The sequence below is a fragment of the Theropithecus gelada genome, chromosome 14 (assembly GCF_003255815.1).
Source record: "Theropithecus gelada isolate Dixy chromosome 14, Tgel_1.0, whole genome shotgun sequence".
Lineage (NCBI taxonomy): Eukaryota > Metazoa > Chordata > Mammalia > Primates > Cercopithecidae > Theropithecus > Theropithecus gelada.
The window spans coordinates 125,288,976-125,312,704 of NC_037682.1; the positions used below are offsets into that span (position 1 = coordinate 125,288,976).

The following is a 23,729-nucleotide window of genomic DNA, read 5'->3' on the forward strand; positions in this document are numbered from 1 at the left end:
ACTAATTGCTGATTTGAAAAGCTCTATTCTTAGTCCTCTTATCTCCAACCTAACTCTGGGTGACCTCATGCATTACCAAGAGCTCCTAACTGAGATGTGATAAAGCATTCCAAGTTGAAGTTGGGCTTCCATCTCCAGCACGCCCTCCATCCTCAACCTGCCTGACCTCTGCTCTCCACACCTATTGATCAAGGCATTTTCCTGAGATTTGGTAGAGCCTTCCGGCCTGAGCTGTCGCATAACTATGTCCTTCCTGGTAACCCTCACTATTCTGGCCGCTTAATTCCCACACATTTGCAAATATTCTGCCCATGCCACTGCTTCTGGGAAGCCAGCCTAAGCTAGAAGAAGAAAGAAGAAGGACAGGAAGAGGAAAAAGAGGAAGAAATAATCACCAAAATGCCATGTGCCTTTCCTCTGTTCTCCTGTAGCTCCATTTCCACTAAAATTGTGACTTGCTTTTGTCTATTTCACCAGACCAACTGGAGTAGAGGAAGTGCACTGAACTATTCTGTGAATCTCCAGCACTTAGAACCAGTCCTGGAAAATGAAGTCCTCAAAATATGTTTGTTCAATTGAATCAACTATTTCCTCTTCCAATTCCTCCAAACCTCAGGCTCAGCTTTCATCACCTCTACCATTCCCTCCTATAGGGCCTTCACAGAGGTGATGAAGTTACAATGTGGCTGTTAGGGTGGGCCCTAACCCAAGTTTAACGTGAGAGAAGAAGCCAGCTTCCTGGATCAAGTGGGGACTTGGAGAACTTTTCTGTCTAGCTAGAGGATTGGAAACGTACCAATCAGCACTCTGTGTTTAGCTAAAGGATTGTAAATGCACCAATCAGCACTCTGTAAAAATGTACCAATCAGCGCTCTGCGTCTAGCTAAAGGATTATAAATGCACCCATCAGCACTCTGTAAAAACGCACCAATCAGCACTCTGTAAAAACGTACCGATCAGCATGCTGTGTCTAAAGGATTGTAAATGCACTAATCAGCACTCTGTAAAAACGCACCAATCAGCACTCTGTGTCTAGCTAAAGGATTGTAAACACACCAATCGGCATGCTGTGTCTAGCTAAAGGATTGTAAATGCACCAGTCAGCACTCTGTAAAATGGACCAATCAGCGCTCTGTAAAATGGACCAATCAGCAGGACATAGGCGGGACCAAATAAGGGAATAAAAGCTGGCCACCCGAGCCAGCAGCAGCAACCTGCTTGGGTCACCTTCCATGCTGTGGAAGCTTGGTTCTTTCGCTCTTCACAATCTTGCTGCTGCTCACTCTTTGGGTCTGCACTGCCTTTATTAGCTGTAACACTCAACACGAGGGTATGCAGCTCCATTCCTGAAGTTAGTGAGATCACAAACCCACCAGGAGGAACAAACAACTCTGGACGTGCCACCTTTAAGAGCTGTAACACTCACTGCGAAGGTCTGCGGCCTCACTCCTGAAGTCAGCGAGACCACGAACCCACCAAAAGGAAGAAACTCCAGGCACATCTGAACATCTGAAGGAACAAACTCAGAACACACCATCATTAAGAGCTGTAACACTCACCGCGAAGGTCCGCGGCTTTATTCTTGAAGTTAGCGAGACCAAGAACCCACCAAAAGGAATAAATCCCAGACACAAAGGGTGTCCTTGTAAGAAGAAATGCCGACACAGAATGAGACACCAGGGATATGTGTGAGAACACAGCCAAGGAGGGAGGCCTCAGGAGAAATCCACTCTCCTGGCACCTTGATCTCAAATTTCTACCCTCCAGAACTGTGAGAAAATAAATTTCTGTTATTCAAGCCACCTGCTCTGTGGTGTTTTGTTATGGTGGCCCTAGCAAATTAATACAAAGAGCTGTATCAATTCAAACTTCAGACTAAAAAATGCCTATACAGAACTGTGCCCTTTAAAAAATACTAACACATTCTGAACAGTCTGTTTTTGAATGTATACTACTGAATAAGACATCTGTAGTTGTATCACCCATTTCATCATTAATATTATTTATTTGTACCTTTTTTCTTGTCATATCTCGGCAGAAGTTTATCTTTTCCATTAGACTTTCCGAAGACTCAGTTTTTCTTTCCTAGTTTTTAAATTTCCAGTCTTAATTTTAGCATTTCTTTTCCTCAAGTTTATTCAATGACTTTTTGCAACTTCTTAAATTGAACCTTTAGCTCATCAGTTTTCAGTCCTTTCCTTTTCTAATACACATAACATTACATATTTCCTCCTACGTATTTCATTAAATGCATTCTACCAGTTTTGGCACGTATTGTTCCAAAAATCTTACAATTCACTGGTCTTTGACCTTGGAGTTATTTAGAAGTATCTTTTTTAATTCTTCAAATACTCTTTTTTGAGGTTTTCCATTACATTATATAATGCTCAGAGAACATTATCCTGTTAATAAGAATTGTTGATATTTAAGACTGACTCTATGAAATAGTACATAATCAATTTTTATAAATGGTTCACATAAACTTAGAAATATGTGCTTCTGTTGGGCATGGGGTTTTATACGTATTCTTCAGGAACACATACCTCTTCCAGGTATAATTCCTTTATGAGTAACTTTCTTTACAACTGATGACATTTTCCTTAAATTCTATTTGACTCTATTTTAAATTCTGTTCTGTCTGATACAGCCTTCTTTTTGCATTATTTTTCTAGTAACCTTTTTCTTACTTTCACCATTTCTGGTAATTTTATTTTAGGTGTGGCTCTTATAAACAGTATGTAGTTGGATTTTGGTTTTTATATCCAAAGATTTTGTCCACTAACTGTTAAATGTAAGTCATAGACATTTATAGAGATTACTGACCTATTGGATTAATTTACCTCTTTATTTTATGATTTCAATATACCATGCTTTTTATTTCCTTCTCATTTTTTAACCTCACTTCTGTTCTGCCTTTTCTTGCACTGAACTTTCTTCAGTGTTACTTCTGTTCTGCTGGCTCAGAAGTTACATACGACTATCCCTGGTTGTCTGCAGTGTTGACTCAAGTTTAATGCTAATGAGCATCTCTGGTCTCCTATCCAATGCTAGAAATGCAAGTAAATGCACCCTCCAGTTCATCCTACATACTATTTTATATTTTAGCTTCACCTGGCTTTCAGTCATCCCAATTACTCATCCTCGTATCATTGTTGTTACTGATTTGCAATGGCTATGCTTAATTTAGATTTATCTATGTGTTTATCAATTTCTTAGCAACCTTTCCTTCTCATATGCCATTCCTCCCTTCTGAATTCAGTTTCCATCCTTCTGAGGTACATTCTTTTTATTTTTTTGAGACAAGGTCTTGCTCTGTCACCCAGGCTGGAGTGCAGTGGTGCAATTACAGCTCATTGCAGCCTCCACCTCCTGGGCTGAAGGGATCCTCCCACCACAGCCTCCCAAGTAGTTGGGACTACAGGCGTGCGCCACCACAAATGGCTATTTTTTTTTTTTTTGTAGAGACAAGGTCTCACTACATTGCCAGGGATGATCTCAAACTCCTGGCCTCAAGCAGTTCTCCCGCCTCAGCCTCCCAGAGTGCTGGGATTATAGCCTGGCCTGAAGTACATCCTCCATAGATGGCCCTTTAGTGGAGGCGTAGTGGTGATAAACACCCTTGGTTTTCCGCTAGTCTCAGTATGGCTTTATTTTACCCTGTATGTTGAATAATCTGGCTGGGTGTAAGATTTAAACTTGATGTGAATTATGTGAATGAGTTTTGAAATGTTTTTGAGACATTTAGAATTGTCGACTACTTGTTTTGCTTGAAATCCTCACTCCCTGTTTCCATTTGAATCATTTTCTCATAGTTGTTCCTCTACCTCTTCATACTTTTTAAGGCTTTTTGACATGGCTATTTTTCTCTGTTGAAGCCTTCAATGCACATCTTCTGCAAGGTTCCTCTTCTAAGCTTGCATTTTTTCTTACTCATTTTATAACCTCCTTAAGCAGTTCCATCCACAACCTGATTCCAGGTTTCATAATGAGCCCATGTTTCTTTGTTTGTTTTAACGTCTCCTTAAAGACCTCTGAAATAAACGAATACCAAAAAGAAGACAAAATTTTAAGCAACACTGGAAAATAAGAAGAGTTGCCATGAAATCAGAAGTCAAGAGTAATTTCAGAAAATGTGCAGCACATGAGTTCTGGGCCACTCTTTTTCAAGTGTTAGGCAACTTGGGCAGAAGTGGCTATCACTTAAAATGATAAACAGAGATTGCATGGTGGTTACACAGGTATACTTTCCTTGTGATATTTACTGACCTTATGGTTTGTGTACTTTTCAAGACATGCTATACTTCAATAAAAAATTTTTATAAAGAAAAATAAATTTTAAAACCTCCCAACAGCTTCTGAGGAGCTGTAGAAGGCCTCTCCTGCTTTTCTGCAAAGAATGACTACTACTTTTCATTAAGTTAACATGAATTAATACACTGAGCGTGTATAAGGAGGTATCTCTAAGAAAAGTGAAAAAGCAGTAGACTCTATTATTGGCTAAATCTCTCCCTTCTAGAAATGTCAGCAAACCATGGAGTAGATACAAGTTGAGTATCACTTATCTGAAATGCTTGGGACCAGAAGTGTTTTGGATTTCGGAATATTTGCATATACTTAGTAAGATACCTTGGGGATGGGACCAAAGTCTCGTATACACATTATATGCACAGCCTGAAGGTGATTTTATTTTTCACTTGGGGATGCTGAACAGGCTGTATGTTGTGAGCCTGCATTTTGACTGTGACCTATCTCATGAGGTCAGGTGTGAGATTTTCCACTTGTGGCATCATGCTGACATTGTTTGGATTTTAGATTTTTGGATTTCAGATGCTCAACCTGTACTGAGAAAACCTTTACTGAATGAACACACTTTTTCAGGCATAAAGTTGTAATACCTTAAGAGATATGAAGAGATCCTGGAGTACAACGGCTGCCTCTTACAAATCAGGAAACTAAGGCTCGGAGAAAGTGATTTTTGCCAAGGCCGTAGAATGGTATCTTTTGATACTAAATCTATTCTCTTTCTACTGCAAGATGACTCCTCCATCATAGGTCCTAACTCCTAAACACAATATTCACTGTACAGTGTATGTTCAATAAATGTTATCAAAGGGGAGAAAGCCTGCAGCGTTAGTTAAGTCAATTAATCCAATAAGGTGTTAAAAACAGTTTAACTTGCAAGAGCTAGGAAGTCATCCTTCATGATAACCAGCATTGGGGAAATGTGATATTAATATGTATTTCCATCAGTGTTGTCTATTACATATTAAGATACCAATATGAAACTGGAAAGTGTCAGACGGATGCACAGGAAGTGACCAAAAAGGTGTCACAAACATACAGTTGATAAAAATATCTAAGAGATTTGAAGTGAGTCAAGGAAAAAGAGACCAATATTGAATCTTCACATACACTAAGTAATCTGGAAAGCTGATTTTTCAAGGACCAGTAGGAGAAATTTATTAATACAAAGTCTTACAGTCTTCTTCTACAGGGAACACAGGTCATACAGTTAACCTACCTCAGTTCCTGGCTTTCCGTGGTGAGGAGAGTAAGAAGTGCCCAGGCGAGGACCTGGCTGTCGTCCTCAGAGTGAAAATGACTGTGATGCCGGATGTTCTGCAGCAGCAGCTGGTCCAGGCACTCCAGGGCCTTCTCCTGCACAGTGCTCTCACAGTCCATCACCACCGGGACCAACCCCCGCAGCCAGGCTGTCTGGATCTGCACGCATCTAGGCTGAGCCTTAGGAGTGAAAGATTATGACATAAGAAGGTCTAAATACAAGTCAGGGAAGTTGTGATCAACATTTTGACATGTTAAAAATAATCACACATTCAACTGCAAATAGACTACCAAGTGAAAAAAATAAATAAAAAAATATACAAAAGCAAAGCCAGCTTAACGTAAATCAGTGCCAACCAAAATTTTAAACTTATACATTAAAGTCACTATTTTACTAGTAGAAATAAATCAGTACTTTTTTGGTCATTAAAAATCAAGAGCAAATAATAAATATCCCAAAGAGCAATTAGAACAGACACTGACAGAAAAAGTCAAAATATTCGTTGCTTAATGCCTTCTATCATGAAATAAAGAAATAAACATGCTTTTAAAATTCGACTAAAATGCTACCTAGCTGACAAGAGTAAATTAAATATAGTACTTGTGAGTCTGCTCTTCTGGCAGTATCATCCATCTATGCCCTAATTGACTAAATTTAGTCTAGGCCTCCAGCTTAACCAAATCAACTTAAAATTTTATTTTTCTGTGTGAGATTTAAAGCGAAGAAAAGGGTCGGGTGCAGTCACTCATGCCTGTAATCCCAGCACTTTGAGAGGCCAAGGCAGGCGGGTCACCTGAGGTCAGGAGTTCGAGACCAGCCTGGCCAACAGAGTGAAACCCTGTCTCTACTGAAAATACAAAAATTAGCCAGGCATGGCAGCACCTGTCTGTAGTCCCAGCTATTCAGGAGGCTGAGGCAGGAGTGCTGCTTCAACCCGAGAGGCGGAGGCTGCAGTGAGCCAAGATTGCACCACTGCACTCCAGCCTGAGAAACAGAGCAGGACTCTGTCTCAAAAAAAATAAAAAACAAAGTGAAGAAAGGGCTAACAATTGGCATTTGCTAGCATTAGTTCCTAATTATGTTTAATAGGAAGCACAGTCTATCATACATAATTCAAAGATACCTCCTCCCTTACGTTGTACAGTTCTACAGTGGACTTAAGAATTTTTAAAGGTCAACTTAACATTTAGCAGCAGGTAATTATTGCATGGAATTACTTTTAATGTAAAATACCATGCATGACATATCTAATGTCCTGCCTCTCACCATAAGGAGTTCAGTAAGAGACTGGAGGGCCTGCTTCCGGACAGACACCGCAGGGTCCCGACACTGGTCCTGCAGAATCGACAGGTCTTCCTTCATGCCCGAGACATCACAGTGCTTCAAAATACTCACTAATACCTAGAAGGCATATATGCAACACGAAGTGATGACTGCATAGAATCGACTCAGAAAGATAAACTGTTAACAAAGGAACACTTCCTTTAAGTTTGTGGTTCTTAACATTTTGGGGTCATGGATCCAACCTTCCTCCTCACAACGTCCCATTTTTCAGAATCCAATTTGCTAAGGCCTCTCTCAAAGAAAAACAAATTTTATATAAACAAATATTTACAAACAATTTTATGAACCTATTAAAATCCACCCATGGTCCCTAGGTTAAGAATCCCTATTCTAAACAAATTAAGGATATAAATTTGTGGTTCTTAAAAAAATCAGAAACCCTGTAGGAAAGCTTAAAAATAAATAATCTTCCAGTTCATCTATGATTCACATATAACGGGATCAGGGTCAACTAACAGTTCAGTGAAAAGCAAATTAAATAATGAATATGGTCTAGGAGTTTAAAAAATATCCCTTTGCATTTCCAAGTTTTTAGTGCTAAAAAAAAAAAAATGTGCAGAGAAAACTCGCACCTGCAGTGCAGACTTCCTAACGTTGGTCTTCTCGTCCCTGATTCTCTTTCTCAGCATTGCCATGACACATCTTTCTGTAGAGGGAATACCAAAGGGTCATCACAGCTGGAGAAAAGTCATACAGCAGCTAACGTTTCACCACGCAATACCCAGAAAATACACTCCTCTTCAAGACTCACTAGCTTGTTTTAAATCTTAAGAAATTAGAGTGTGGAAAAAGAAGAAAATACGGATAATTAGGTATTCACTGTAATGCATATAAACTTTGGAATATTAAAAATTTGGTTTTAAATCTTGGCCCCTACCTCTAAAATTCTGAATTTATCTCTTCCATTTTGTTTAGCTACAAATAGGAGTTTCTAACCCTTAGGATTATTTTAAAGATTTGATGAGGTAATATATAACAGTAGCTTTAAAATGTTTGACTTGAAGGCATTTTCTTATAAGAGACGGGGGTCTCATTCTGTCGCCCAGGGTGGTGTGCAGTGGTACAATCAGAGCTCACTGCAATCTCAAACTTCTGGGCTCAAGTAATCCTCTCTCCTCAGCCTCCCAAGTAGCTAGGACTACAGGCATGAGCCACCATGCTAGACTAATGTTTTTTTTTTTTAATTTTTTTGCGGAGACAGGATTGTGCTGTGTTGATCAGGCTGGTCTCGAACTCTTAGCCTCAAGTGATCCTCCCACCTCAGCCTCCCAAAGCAGTGAAATTATGGTAGTGAGCTACCACGCCCAGCCTTGAGGCTTCTTTATATTCTTAAAAATTACTGAGAACCCAAAAGAGATTATATTTTTTAATACGAATCAATTTAAACTGAGAATTGTAAAAATATTTACTAATTCCTTTTAAAATAGCAAGACATGTTACTGTTAGTACTTTTTCATAAAAAATAACTATATTTTCCAAAACAAATAAACAAAATATAGTGAAAAGGCTGGATGTGGTGGAATGTACCTATAATCCCAGCTACTGGGAAGACTGAGATCAGAGGATCACCTGAGCCCAGGAGTTCAAGTCCAGCCTGGGCAACACAGCAAGACCCCATTTAAAAAAAAGAATGGCATTGCTTTAGAATATTGCAAACTTCAAAATGTCTGGCTCAATATAAGCTAGCTTATCTCTCATCTGGCTTATAATTAACAGGATTCTCATCTCTGTTTCTACCTGCAATCTGTTGCAATTTGGTAAGTCATGGGACCACTGGAAAACTCCAATACACATTCGTGAGAAAATCAGAGTGTGGGAGGCAAATGAACACTGCATTCATTTTTACTTCAAGGACCCCTGAGGGTTCCCAAAACACACTTTGGGAACTGCTTATATATAAGAAGGCAGCTTAAAAAATAAAAGATGGAAAACAATAGAGAAAAATCAATGAAACTAAAAGTAGTTCCTTGATAAGATCCACAAAACTAATACACCTTTAGCTAGACTGGGGAAGAAAATAAGAAAGAAAATTGAAATTGCTAAAATCAAGAAAGGAGGGACATTACTATTATTAGCCTTACATAAATAAAAAGGATTATAAAGGAATACTATGAACAATTTTATGCCAACAAATTAAGTAGCCTACATAAAATAAACAAATTTCTAGAAAGGCACAAACTATAGAAACTGACTCAAACAGAAACAGAAAATCTGAATATACCTGTAACAAGTAAAGAAACTAAATTAGTGGCAGGGCGCAGTGGCTCATGCCTGTAATGCCAGCACTTTGGGAGGCCAAGGTGGGTGGATCACCTGAGGTCAGGAGTTCAAGACCAGCTTGACCAACATGGTGAAACCTCATCTCTACAAAAAATACAAAAAAATTTGCTGGGCGTCGGGGTGGGTGCCTGTAATCCCAGCTACTCGGGAGGCTGAGGCAGGAGATGTGCTTGAGCTAGGAGGTTGAGGTTGCAGTGAGCCAAGACTGTGCCACTGCACTCCAGCCTGGACAAGGGCGAAACTCCGTCTCAAAAAAAAAAGAAAGAAAGAAAAAGAAAAAAAAAAGAAACTAAATTAGTAATCAAAAAAACTTCACACATACACACACACCCCTAATGATCAGACACTTTTACTGGAGAATTCTAACAAACGTTAACGCAAAAACGAACAACAATCCTTCATGAACTCTTTTAAAAAATAGAAAAGAATACACTTCCTAGCTCATCTTAGGCCAGTACTACCCTGACAGCAAAACCAAAACATCTCAAGAAAACAACTGATAACATTTGAGTATTTGCCCCGCCCGAAACTCATGTTGAATTGTAACACCTATTGCTGGAGGTGGGGCCTAGTAGGGGGTGTTTGGACCACTGGGGCAGATCCCTCACAGCTTGGTGCTGTCTTCATGACAGCAATACTGAGTGAGTTCTTGTGAGATCTGATCATTTAAAAGTGTGTGTCCACAAGTATACATATGTAACAAACCTGCACGTTATGCACATGTACCCTAGAACTCAAAGTATAATAAAAAAATAAATAAAAAATAAAAAATAAAAATAAAAATAAAAGTGTGTGTCACCTTTCCCGACTCTCCCTCTTCCTCCTGCTCCCACCATGTGAAACGCCTGTTCCCTTTTGGCCTTCTGCCATGATTCTAAGCTTCCTAAGGCCTCCCGAGAAACAGGTGCCAGTGCTATACTTCCTGTACAGCCTGCAGAACCATGAGCCAATTAAATCTCTTTTCTGATACATTACCCAGTCTCACATCTTTTTTTTTTTTTTTTTTTTTTTGAGAGTCTCACTCTGCTGCCCAGGCTGGAGTGCAGTGGCACAATATTGGCTCACTGCAACCTCTACTTCCCGGGTTCAAGTGATTCTCCTACCTCAGTCTCCTAAGTAGCTGGGATTACAGGCACCTGCCACCATGCTCAGCTAATTTTTGTATTTTTAGTAGAGATGGGGTTTCACCATGTTGGCCAGTCTGGTCTCGAACTCCTGACCTCAAGTAATCCACCCACCTTGGCCTCCCAAAGTGCTGGATTACAAGCATGAGCCATCACGCCTGGCCACGTATTTCTTTATAGTAATGCAAAAACGGCTTAATACAACAACCAATATTCCTTATGAATATGACACCAAAATTCTCAACAAAATACCAGCAAACCAAATCCAGCAAGATACAACCATGCTTGGGATTTATCCCAGGAATGAAATGTCGTCAACCTGTGAAAAATCAATCAATGTAAATTACACCATGGTAACAGAACACAATCATCTCAAAATAGATGCAGAGAACGTATTTGCAAATTCCAACACCTTTCCATGATAAAAACTCAGCAAGCTTGAAATAGAAGAAAACTTCCTCATGTTGATGAAAGCCATCCTAAAAAACTCACATCGTACTCAGCGGTGAAGACCAAAAGCTTTCCCCCTAAGTAAAGAAAAAAGACAAGGAAGTCTACTCTTTGACTTCTTTTCAACATCGTACCACAGGCTGTAAAACAAAAATACAATTCTAAGGCTCTCCGACCATCTGAATGGTCTTCCTCCTCAGTCAGGGCACTCTAAAATTTAACCTGAAGACTGGTTCAGGCCATGACGGGAAGTAGGGGTGAGACAAGCCTCATTATGCCCTCCAGCATTAACTTCAACACAGACTTTAAGTCTGGTAAGAAACATTTAAAATCTGTTCTCTCTGAAGCCTACTATCTGAAGGCTTCCTCTGCAGTAATGAACTTTAGTCTCCATCATCCTTTATCTTAACCCAGATAGTCCTTCCTATTGACCCCAGTTCTTTAGATAAACTCAACCAATTTTCAACAAGAAAAATTTAAAACCTACCTATAAGCTGGAACCTTCCCCACCTTTTCCTGCCTTTTGGGACCAAACCAATCTACCTATTAAATGTATTTGATTGATGCCTGATGCCTCCCTAAAATGTCTAAAACCAAGTTGCACCCCAACCACCTTGGGCACACGTTCTCAGGACCTCCTGAGGGCTGTGTCACGGGCCAGGGTCACTCACATTTGGCTTAGAATAAATGCTTCAAATATTTTACAGAGCTTGACTCTTTTTGTCAACAAATGGGCAAGAAAAAGAAATGAAAGCTATCCAGATTGGAAAGGAAGAAGTAGAACTACCTCTATTTACAGATGACTTGTTCTTATATCAAGAAAATCCCAAGAAATCCATAAAACAATCATTAGAGCTTGTAATGAGTTTAGCAAGGTTGCAGGACAGATCAATTATCAAAAATAACATGTAAAACCTGGCAATGAACAATTCAGAAACCAAATCAAGGGAGCAATTTAATTTGCAATACTATTGAAAAGAATAAAAATGCTCAGGACAAACTTTAAAGAGCAACATGGTTCACTGAAAACTACAAAACATCACCGAAACAAATTAAAGACCTAAAGAAATAAAAAGACATCTGGTGTTCATGGATTAGAGGAATTAACAAACTAACATGGCAACATCCCCAAACTGATGTACAGATCAATCCCTGTCAAAATCCAAGATGGCTTTTTTTTTCTTGCAGAAATTGACAATTGATCTTAAAATTCCTATGGAAATACAAGGGACCCAGAAGAGCCAAACTAATTTTTTTAAAAAACAAAGGGACAGAAGGAGAACTCATACTTCCTGATTTAAAACTGACTATCACAGGACACCATGTTAATGCCAAAATATGACTTGGACATAAAAATTATTTCTGGGAAGATAATTAAAGCAGACAATTAAAAAGCAGCAGCAAACAGAGAAAAAGCTCCGTCTAACCTTCCCCTTTTCTTCCTATGGGCAGTATATAAATTCTCCTTTACTCACCAGGTCTCTACTCCCTTATCAGCCCAGAGCAATTCACAAAACTCACTCTATTATTTTCCTCCCACATACAGGCAGTCCCTGACTTAGGGTTTTCTGATTTTGCCATAATGTGACAGCAATGCACATTCAAACCATACTTTAAAGAGTTCTGAATTCTGCTCACTTCCCAGCTAGTGACGTGCAGGACAATACACTCTCATGATGCTGGGCAGCGAGAGTAGCTCCCCCTCAGCCACCCCATCAAAAGGGGACAACAGAGAGTCTCCAGTGTGCTGTGCTGCCAACATTTTTTGGATAAGATGTCTTGTGTTATGTAAGTAGAGTTCTAAGCCACTGCCCTCAGTTACTTTGCACTGAGATCTCTCCTGCATAACACGCACTAGACACGTTAATAAACTTGTTTGTCTTGTTACAGGGGTCCATCCCAAGGAAGAACTCATGAGGACTAAAGAAGTTATTTCCCTTCTCCTACACTAGAACACAACAGCAATCAACACAGTGTGGTACATAAAGACAGACATATAGATTAATGAAATAAAATTCTATTAATATAGAATATAGAGCACACGAGCTTATACAAGTCAGTCAAGTGATTGTTTTACAAGAGTGCTACGACACTCAAAGGTGAGGGAAGAGGCTGAAAGAAACAGTGCTATGTCAACTGGATAGTCACATGCAAAGGAGTGAAGCTGGACCCTCTATATCACAGCATATGCAAAACTTAACTGAAATTTGATCAAAGACCTAAATGTGAGAGCTAAAACTATAAAACCGTTAGAAGAAAACACAGGAGTAAATCTGTGACTTTGGATTACACGGTGATTTCTTAGCTATGTGATACCAAAAGCACAAGTAAAAAAAGAAAGAGATAAATGGGACTTCATCAAAATTAAAATGTTCCGTGCCTTATCATAGAACACCATCTGAAAAGACAACCCACAGAATGGGACAAGTATTTAAAAATCATATACGTGATAAAGTATATATATAAAAATAACTCAACTCAAAAATAAAAGACAACCCAATTAAAAAAAGGGCAAAGGGCTTGAATAGATATTTCTCCAAGGAAAGCGTATTTATATGGCCAATAAGCCTAAGAAAATTTACTCAACATCATTAGCCATTAGGGAAATGTAAATCAAAACCACAAGTAGATACCACTTCATACCCACAAAGATGGCTAAAATAAAAAAGATGGGCATGGCAAGTGTTGGTAAGAATGCAGAGAAATAGGATTATCATACACTGCTAGCAGGATTGTAAAATGGTGTGGCCACTTTGAAAAAGTTTGGTGGTTCCTCAAAATGTTGAATATGGAGTTACCATATGATCCAGCAGTTCTGCTCCTAGGTAAACACTCAAGGGAATGAAACCACGTATCTATACAAAAACTCACACAAGAATATTTATAGCAGCATTAGTCACAATAGTCAAAAAGTGAAAACAACCCAAATGTTCATCAGCTGATGAATGAATAAACAAAATGTGGTGTATCCTTATAATTGACTATTATTCAGCACAAAAAGGAATGAAGTACTGATACACGCTACAACATGAATGAACCTTGAAAACATGCTAGGTGAAAGAAGTCAGACACAAAAGACAACATAGTACATGATTTCATTTATGTGGAATGTCCCGAAAAGGCAATTTTTTATTTTTTAATTGTTTTAGACAGAGTCTCGCTCTGTCGCCACGCTGGAGTGCAGTGGTGCAATTTTGGCTCACTGCAACCTCCACCTCCTGGGTTCAAGCGATTCTACTGCCTCAGCCTCCTGCGCAGCTGGGACTACAGGCGTGTGCCACCATGCCCAGCTAATTTTTTATATTTTAGTAGAGACGGGTTTTCACCATGTTGGCCAGGATGGTCTCAATCTCCTGACCTCGTGATCCTTCCGTCTCGGCCTCCCAATGTCCCGGGATTATTGACGTAAGCCACCGCGCCTGGCCCAGAATAGGCAATTTTATAAGGAAAGAAAATTAGTGGCTGCTAGTGGTAAAAGGAAGGGGTCATGGGGAGTGACTGCTAATGGGAACGGGGTTTATTTTTCAGCTGATGATATGTTCTGGAATTAGTCTGTACAATCTTATGACTATACTAAAACAACTAAATTATACACTTTAAATGGTGAATTTTATGGTGTATCAACTCTTACCTTAATTTAAAAAAAGCAGAGCATTTGGCAAAGTGCATGGCATCTAAGTAACTATGCAAATTTTTTAATGTACAATTAATGCCAACAATGTATGTCCTTTCAGCTTATGAACAACACACTGGAAACCTGGAAACATGGGCTCTTTGCATCCCCTAGCTTTCATAATTTTTAAGCATCATTAAATCACCTCAACTTGATATTGCTTGAAAAAGTCTGTGCCACAGTAAATCCATAACCTATTTAGAGGAAGTCTGGAGCCAACACAAACATTCAGCATTTTTCCAGAGTATATTTTCCTACAACATTTAGAAAACGTGTTTATTATAAATGCAGTTATTGCTCTGAATTTGAGTAATACATGCTAACATCTAGCCTCCCGAACCCAATTTCATGCTGACCTTCTAGGCTGAATAATAAAAGCAGTAATCATCCTCAGGGAGCTTTCTGTACATCTCGGCACCTATCTCCGTGTTCCACATACGTGTGTGTACAAGTGTATATATGAGAACATTTCTGTGCACAAGCACCTGTCTCTCCCCTGCTTCTTAAGAGATGGAGCTCTGTCTCACAGACTTGTGCATCTCCAATGCCTGGAATGCTTTGGGAAGGACCAGATCAATGTTTATTGAATAAATTAATAAACCTCATTATGTAATTAATCCTCTACGTACATGCTCTTTCTCTCTCTTATCTGTCTCTCTCTCTCTTTAAATCACTTTCCTAAATGTTGTTTCTACAGACTCCCCCAACAGTCGTCTGGGAAAGATGGGAGGGTGTTACAACTGGAAAACGACAGGCATACCTTAGATCATGCAGCTATTTAGTAACTGAGTTTTGGTACAAAAAAGCAGACTACCCTGCAGCGTTATTTTTATTTTTTATTTTTTAAACAGACTGTCACCCAGGCTGGAGTACAGTGGTATGATCACAGCTCACTGTAGCCTGGAACTCCTGAGCTCAAGTCATCCTCCCACCTCAGCCTCCTGAGTGGCTGGGACCACAGGTGCACACCACCATGCCCAGCTAATTTTTATATATTTTTTTAAGAGATGGGGTCTTGCCGTGTTGCCCAGGCTGGTCTTGAACTCCTGGGCTCAAGTGATCTGCCGGCCTCAGCCTCCCAAAGTGCTGGGATTATGGGATTACAGGCATGAGTCACCACGCCCCGCCAGATGTTTCAACTCTTAGGGTGAATAAATCAGAAAAAAAACAAAAACAAAAAACCAAGGTTTTAGACTCTACTTACGGTTGTCTGAAATCCAGCAGCATTACCTGACAGAGATAAAATCTGACATACCTCCAGATCCAACTGTTTCACCACTGCAGTCTATGTTGATCTCCCCTGAGGGCTCGGAATGGTTAGATGTCCGCCCTTGGTAGGAAAGAGCTTTTTTTAAAAAAAAAAAAAGTACAGTCATTAAGCTAAAAATGTGTTATACTTTTAATAACATTAGCAGGGCACGTTACTCATTTAAGTTACAACATTATTACTGAAACGAATTTCAACTTCTCTGATGAAAAAAGTACAATGTTAAAGTAGGTAAATAAGGAGGTAGGAGAAACATTTTAAATATTCCACAAATTTTTGAAAGATAATCATTCAATATTTGAAAACGTATTGATCCATTACCTGATGAATTTCTCAGTAAGGTACCAGAGTGACTCTCTATTCCTGAAAACGTAGGACCTAAAAACAAGAAGAAAGATAAGGAACAAAGTCAGTATCACAAACTGAGTAAATATCCACAGAGGAACCAAAATCAAGATAATTAGGCTCAAAGACAAGGCAAATAGATTCTAAATTGCTGACAACTGGTAACGTTCTCCTTGGGTATGCATTGAAACGGAGATTCATCCTAACACGACCAATGCCCACCTATGCAAAGCAACAGTAAAGGTAGCCTTTTAAAAGGCCTTGCAAATGTATCAGGCTCACCTATTTAAAAAGTTGACAATAAAATACACTAAAAATGGTTTTAAGGGTAACAACAGATCATACCATACTTATTACTTTTGCCAGAGAAAAGAATGACTCCCTTGCAGTCTTTTCTCAATGAGCACGAGACTGGTTTCCTGTCCCAGCAGTCACCGTACTCACTGTACTCACTGTTCAGCAGCAGCTCCAGAATGCTCTCCGATGCAGGGGTAACAGTCAGCTCCAGACAGTGTGCAAAGCTGGACAGCGCCTTGCTGCGGACAGTAGGCGCCTTGTCTAAGCAACGATCAAACATAATTTCCTGCACCAAGAACTTATGCTTTAAGAACTTCTGATGCTCCAAGGACAGGGTGTTATCCACCTCTCTTTCAGGCAGTTCCAACAGAGCTAAGACAACATCAAGAGTAAAAACCCGGTGTGGGATCTGGTAAAGCAAGATCGTAAGAATTGCCATCAGATAGGAGTAAGAACCAAAGAACCCTCCTCATTCAGACCTAGAAAAAGAGACCCTTTTAAAAAGAGTTTAAAAAGGACCCAAGGTTTTATGCAGAGCTATCTCCTACCTTGGAACTTCGGGAGTATTTGTAAAGCCAGGCAATGAACATAGCGTACTCCCCACAAGGAAGTTTACTGAGCAGCTGGACTAGGGACTGGGCTGCAAAAGTACGATACTCTGATTTATCTACCACCTGAGAAGCAAAAACAGAAGTTGACCAACCAATATCCACCTGCAGGATGGCTGAAACATACTTTGTAAAACAAATTGAAAATCAGTGAGTGTAACTAGTTCAATGATCTTTAAATGCTAGGTAAATGACTAATAAATTTTAGGTTTGAGATCCCTTGAAAACTACTCTAAAGGAAATCTATAAACCATCTCTCCAGAAAAACACACACACAAATTTAGTATACAATTTCAGAGAGTTTTTAGATCCCCAGGTTTCATAAGGTTCAAATTAAGAATCATTTGTCTAAATGGTTATAAAAATGTAAGAGCTCATCATGGAAATTTGAACACTGGATGTTTGATAATATTAAGGAACTACTGTGAAAGGATATGATGGAATTTGCTTCAAAACACAATCCAGTATACACATGTTGGGGGATGTGGGGTAGGGGTTTAAGTGACACAAAACTGTGGAAGGTGTTGATGGGTATGTGGTGGTTTACCATCCTCTTCTCCCTGTTTCTGTGTGTATGTTCAACATTTTTCCAAAATAAAGTGTTTTTTTTTTTTTAATAGAACACTTTTGTCTAGAGGACCATCTAGCGAACATTAAATAAAACCACTTTAAGTAACAATGCAGACTCATTCCCAAGAATACACACACACACACCACACACACACACACAAAATTATCTTCACACGTGATATACTTCTATGTTATTAATATTACTAAGGCAAACGGTACCTTGGCACAGATGTGCTGCAGTAAGATACGGAGGACTGGGAATATACTCTCCTTTAACTCATCCACAAGGGAGCTTTTTAAAAGAAAAACACATCTACTGTTCACAATACAGTCAGTGACTGTCCTCAAAAACCATTCCTCCTATATTTAGAAATCCCAGTTATTAGAACACTCTACCCTCACACTGTAAGAGTGGTTTCAGTAGAATAAAGAGTGAAGACATAAAACGTCATTGTAGAAAACTGTGAAGTAGTTCCCGTGCAGTTTCGAGAGCTGCTGCAGAGCAGCTAAGTCATCAGGAAAGAACAAAAATGCAATCTTCATACAATTCGACTACTTACTAAATTTCGTATTAAGATGTAAAATGTATCCTTTTGGGATAAATATAAAAATTGACTAAGACACAGTACCACCTCATGGTTGCTCAGTGAAATGCATTAGTAACACTGCTTCTCCAAACTTTAACCCAAGAAGAAATTTCTTTTTTTTGGAGATGGAGTTTTCCCCTTGTTGCCCAGGCTGGAGCGCAATGGTGTGATCTTGGCTCACTGCAACTTCCGCCCCCCGGGTTCAAGAGTTTCTCCTGCCTCAGCCTCCCAGGTAGCTGGGATTATAGGTGCCTGCCACCACACCCGGTTTCTGTATATCAACAGGGTTTCACCATGTTGGCCAGGCTGGTCTTCAACTCCTGACCTCAGGTGATCCACCTGCCTTGGCCTCCCAAAGTGCCAGGATTACAGGCATGAGCCACCGCCCCCGGCCTTAAGAAGAAATTTCTACAATGCCCAGACTTGATCCACTTTTAGTGATGTTTATCTGTAACATTACATGAAGACTATTGAGACTGGTGTATAAGAAACTCTCATGGAAAAAACAAAATGACAGTGTTTTCATTTAAAACATTTTAGTTACTTAATGTTTTAAAAAGCCCTTAGTGAGAGACATTTGCTCAGTCACAAGATGACATCATCCGCACCCCATGTCTCCAACTAAACTGCATGCTGTGCACACCTAAGGATGCACACACTTGCACATATGTACGTCTTGGCACCACCTCCATGCTGCACGCCAAAAATTAGTGAAGGAGGGAAAGAAAAGCCAATGACACAGCACACATGTCCTTGCCAATGAAGCTAAGGCATGAGAGTTTTTAAGTGAAGCTGAGTGATCCAAGAGGGGAAAAGCAGTCTAATGATTATTGCTATGGAGGTAAGAAGCAACTCAACCCTTTCCTTCAAGTCATTTCTATAGGGGGAAAGGAATAGAAAAGTGCAAAGAAACAAGAAAAAAGTGGCAAAGAACAAAAGCAAAGAGCTACAACACAGAGAGCAACAGAAAAGGGAAAGAGGCGGACTGGCTGCAGTAAAGCAGACAAGGGAAAGGAGGAGAGGCCACTATCCTCTCTCTGAAGCTGACCCACAGATTGAGTGCAAACAAGCTGGAGGCTGGCTCCGGCCGGTGTTCTGCAGATTCCTATCTCTTTAACAATGTCCCAGCTAGGAGCCTACTAACAGAGACCCAGACACATAAAGCACATTAGCTACGGAGTGCTTGGTTTTTACCCCCAAAACCACCATCAGGCCGGAAATTTTAACTCTACATGTATCAGAAATCTCAGTGCAGGGCCCAGAGTACTGAGGGAGACTGACAGGGCGAAAATTCACAATTTGTGTGCTTCACCTGATAAACTGGACCGCCTGGTTTCTACAATTGATGACTTGGGAGGTAATAGCAAGGGGGGCACGATGGGATCCTTCACCAACTTCTAACATTAATATTACACTGAGCATTTGATGGAAAACACAACTGATAACCTAGAACAGAAAAGAAAATTCAATTTAAGATCGGATAGAGAACGCAAGGGTCCCAAACATAGTGATGCAGACTGTAGTAAACCATTTCAAGCCATCTGAAGGTAGGTCAGGTTGGCATAATTACTGGCTGAACACTGGGGATATATTTCTTAAACAATGAGCAGGTATACAATAAATGCACAATGTAAACAGTGTGAAAGAATGGCTGACAGATAATATGCCTGATAAAAACAATACCTAGTCTCTCTCCCCACCCACTGCATATCATAACCCAGAATTTAGGACAAATAGGGAATTAACTGTCATTTACAAATGGCAAAGAATGCTACTAATGTTCCTCTATTTAAAAGGGAAAAGAATGATACTTTACAGCTGCTTTTTGCCTCCAGTTTACAAAGCACTTTCCAACATATCATCTCAAATAACACAGTCACTAATTAATTTATTCATCCAATAAATAAAACATTTACTGAAAACCAAGTAAGTGGTAGGTACTGCATTAAGCACTTTCACCTACATAGCTAGATTTTACTATATATATATATGAAATATACATTTAATTTTAAACCTTACAACAATTCCATGAGGTAAGCAGGACATGTATAATTTCCACTACACAGATATTTTAAAAAAGCTCCAAAGGTGAGCTGTCCAAGATCAAATAATTAAAGATAAGGCTAAAACAAGACTGCCTGACATCAAGTCAATACTTTCACAATTAAAAAACAAATACTGGCCGGGCACGGTGGCTCATGCCTGTAATTCCAGCACTTTGGGAAACTGAGGTGGGTGGATCACGAGGTCAAGAGATCAAGACCATCCTGGCCAACATGGTGAAACCCCGTCTCTAAAAACACAAAAATTAGCTGGGCGTGGTGGTGCACACCCGGGAGGCAGAGGCTGCAGTGAGCCGAGGCTGTGCCACTGCACTCCAGCCTGGCGACAGAGCGAGACTACGTCCCAAAAAAACAACAACAAAAAAAAACACCATCTTTAGAGACACGGTAGACCTAAAGGGATAAATTTTCCCATCCATTTTATTGTTTAAAATATTTAAAAGGGCATGGGAATTTAAAACATTACTACAAATGTTACCACATTCATATTTCAAGCACACAGAAGTGATAAAGATATAAAACTTATAAAATACCAAATGTTTCTAAACAGCAGGCATTGTGCTCGGCATGTGACATGCTCAACTTCATTTAATTCTGTGACAAATCTATAAGGAAGGTAAGACTTTGGTACTTTTTGTCCACAAGTGAAATCTGACACTTTAGCAAGGTTGAACGACTCATTCCAGGACCCCCAGCTAGTAAGTGGTGGAGTCAGAATTCAAACACAGACGTGCAGAGGCCCAAGTCTCCCCCAAAACATCTTCTGAACCACGTTACCGCCTCTGCAAGTTAACTGTGTCACAGATACCAAAAGCCACCTGACCTTGGTCCACCACATTTTTTGCAAAATCTTATTGTTTTATTTAAGACGTCTAAGTTTAGTAACACCATAATGCACAACTAACTCTAACTCCAAAGTTTACAGTAGTGATAATATTGAGGTAACTTGAGGCAAAACCCAGTTATCAATGCTAACCAGGGATGACAACCTACAAAATTTCTGTAGAATATCCACAAAAATAATACAACTACTAATAGAAATACTGAAGCACACATGAATTGCCAAGGGAAACTGGAAAATTCTGACTATTCCACTTTTCAAAATGATTTGGGAAATATTCCTATAGAAGTAACTGTTCAGTAGCTTATCTGTTCCTCCAATTTTATTCACAGCAGAACCATTTTTTCTAACTGGAGCCTAACAATAATTTGCTGCAGCCACCAAGTATTCTGATATAAACTTGGCAATAAAGAACAGAGAGCAAATAGAAATAGTGATACTTTTTATTATGCAAATAATATGTCATGAAAAAGAGCTAGTAAATTGAAATGGCATTATATCAAACGCTTTTAATATATTTCCATCATATGACTGGTGTGCCTTCGATTCAACTAGTAACCAAATTAGGTTCTCATCTCCTTTACCTTATCTCCTTCTCCATGAATGGGAGAGCACAGCAAATACAATCCATGATAAGCCAGTTCTGGTATGTATTTTGCTCGGTTAAGGTCTCTAAAGAAAAAAGACAAAATCTTAGTTAATGGAAATGATTTTATTTGGAATATGTCTTAGTCCTACAAGCCATGTTTAAATGAATAAATTCTACCTGTGTGCCAATTAGGATAAAATGGCATTTCCATTTCTGCTGGAGCAAAAATTAGTATACTATACTTAAATTGTAGCACTGGAAGATTTAATGGCTCACCTGGCTTGTGTAACATGATATTCATGACGAACTGGCTCAAAATTAGTTAATGAAACAAAGACCTAGAAAACAGATATGAAGAAAAGGCCTGATTTTTTCTGCTCATTATTAGCCATAGTCTATATCCTTTGAAGTTGCCCTAAGGTTCCTGGAATTTTCACTTACCTCTATACAATTCTGTACACATTGTGGCTTTTCTTTCAAGGAAAACTTTGGCAGAAGCCTTAAAAAATTCTTTAAAAGGTGAAAGATGGCACTTCGAATTTGAGAAAGGTCCTGGGCAGAAAAACAAATGTTCTCATCTTCTTGTTCTTCTATAATTTCATCCATCTAGATGATGAAGAAATGTACAGGTGACTGTAATAAATGCCAAACACTTTGTCGCATGGTTTTCAATTTACCCAAACCAAGTCCAGATAAACTCCAGGCAGGAGCTGACGTTGAGGTGACATGACTTTGACCAGGTGGCATGACTGTCCTAGGTCTCCTTGGCCACAACAGTAAATCACTGGACTAGATGACCGCTACAGTAGTTTCTAGTTTTGTGTCAATGAGGAATCCTATTTTTCAGAATTTCTGCTGTCTATGAACTTCCATCATCCTACAGTGTCGCATAAGAATATGGAATCAGGCTGGGTGTTGTGGCTCATGCCTGTAACCCCAGCGGGAGGCCAAGGTGAGCAGATCACTTGAGGCCAGGAGTTCGAGACCAGCCTGGCCAACATGGTGAAACCCCATCTCTCAAAAAAAAAAAAAAAAAAGCAAAAATTGGCTGGGTGTGGTGGCACACGCCTGTAGCCCTAGCTACTTGGGAGGCTGCAGCAGGAGAATCACTTGAACCCGTGAAGCGGAGGTTGCAGTGAGCTGAGACTGCACCACTGCACTCCAACCTGGGTGACACAGCAAGACTCTATCTCAAAAAGATAAAGAAAAAAAAAAGAAAGAAAGAAAGAAAGAAAAATTATATGAATCCCAAGAGACAAAGCAGTATTGGATAGCTTATGATGGTTTAGGACCGTTTGCCTATTACCATGATGCCTGAAACCATATTTAGTATAAAGTCAATCCTTAAATAAGCCAAATCGTGTGTTGGTATATATGTTTTATTACTCAACTTACTTCTTACCTCAATATCTTCTTTCCTGGGTGGCTTTCCCCTTTTTCTATACCTGCCGGAATTAGCCTGAGAGCTCCTAGGCTGTTCTTTCTTTCTTTTCCGATTCAAGTTAGATTCCTGAGGCCAGCTCTTCTTTAGAGTCTGAATGCATTTGTCAAACATCACTGGGTGGAATACTTGATTGGCTACACTGCCTATTCATAAGGAATAAAGAGTAAGCAGGTTAGATTTAATTGTCTTGAAATGTCTACAACAACAGACGAAAAGTTACAAAGCAAAACACAGGCTTTTCATGACTGTGAATAACAATGAACCTGTAGCAAGAGTACCATTTCCAACGTCAGCCTTAGTAGAGGAGCAACAGCGCTGCATCAGAGATACATAAGAAGATTTCCACATCTGGTCAGGACAGAGTAATTGGCTTTACACTTGTTAACAACTAGAAAACTGGGCAACAATTTATAAAATAACCATTTTAAGACACTGGGCACCAGGCAGCATAAGAAGGGCAATCTCTGAAAAAAGGGAAACAAAGAGGTAAACCCTAAAGTTGCCCCAGTATTGTATCCAGAGGCAATTTCCGGACAACAGCAGATAAATGGTAAATCCACACAAATTATAATCGTCTTACTATGTTGAAAAAGCAGAGTCAGAAACACAGGGTAGATGGAATTTATAGAACAGAAGAACCTACACAGAAAAAGAGTTCTAAGAATCTGCCCAGGACTGAACATA

General features: G+C 39.5%; 1 protein-coding gene across 2 annotated transcripts in view; it reads right to left on the reverse strand.

Annotated features, from left to right (window-relative positions):
- The window catches only part of NCAPD3 (non-SMC condensin II complex subunit D3), a 69,568-nt gene that overhangs the window by 30,655 nt on the left and 15,184 nt on the right, over positions 1 to 23,729 (reverse strand). For both annotated transcript variants that reach the window (XM_025355959.1, XM_025355960.1), the window contains 13 exons: positions 23,004 to 23,188; positions 22,043 to 22,207; positions 21,878 to 21,939; positions 21,597 to 21,684; positions 19,421 to 19,554; positions 17,741 to 17,813; positions 16,892 to 17,017; positions 16,500 to 16,752; positions 16,023 to 16,079; positions 15,690 to 15,779; positions 7,480 to 7,553; positions 6,830 to 6,964; positions 5,522 to 5,742 (listed from right to left, as the gene is read on the reverse strand). In XM_025355959.1, coding sequence (XP_025211744.1) covers positions 5,522 to 5,742; positions 6,830 to 6,964; positions 7,480 to 7,553; positions 15,690 to 15,779; positions 16,023 to 16,079; positions 16,500 to 16,752; positions 16,892 to 17,017; positions 17,741 to 17,813; positions 19,421 to 19,554; positions 21,597 to 21,684; positions 21,878 to 21,939; positions 22,043 to 22,207; positions 23,004 to 23,188 — 1,663 coding nt within the window. The remainder of the gene's footprint in view (positions 1 to 5,521; positions 5,743 to 6,829; positions 6,965 to 7,479; positions 7,554 to 15,689; positions 15,780 to 16,022; positions 16,080 to 16,499; positions 16,753 to 16,891; positions 17,018 to 17,740; positions 17,814 to 19,420; positions 19,555 to 21,596; positions 21,685 to 21,877; positions 21,940 to 22,042; positions 22,208 to 23,003; positions 23,189 to 23,729) is intronic.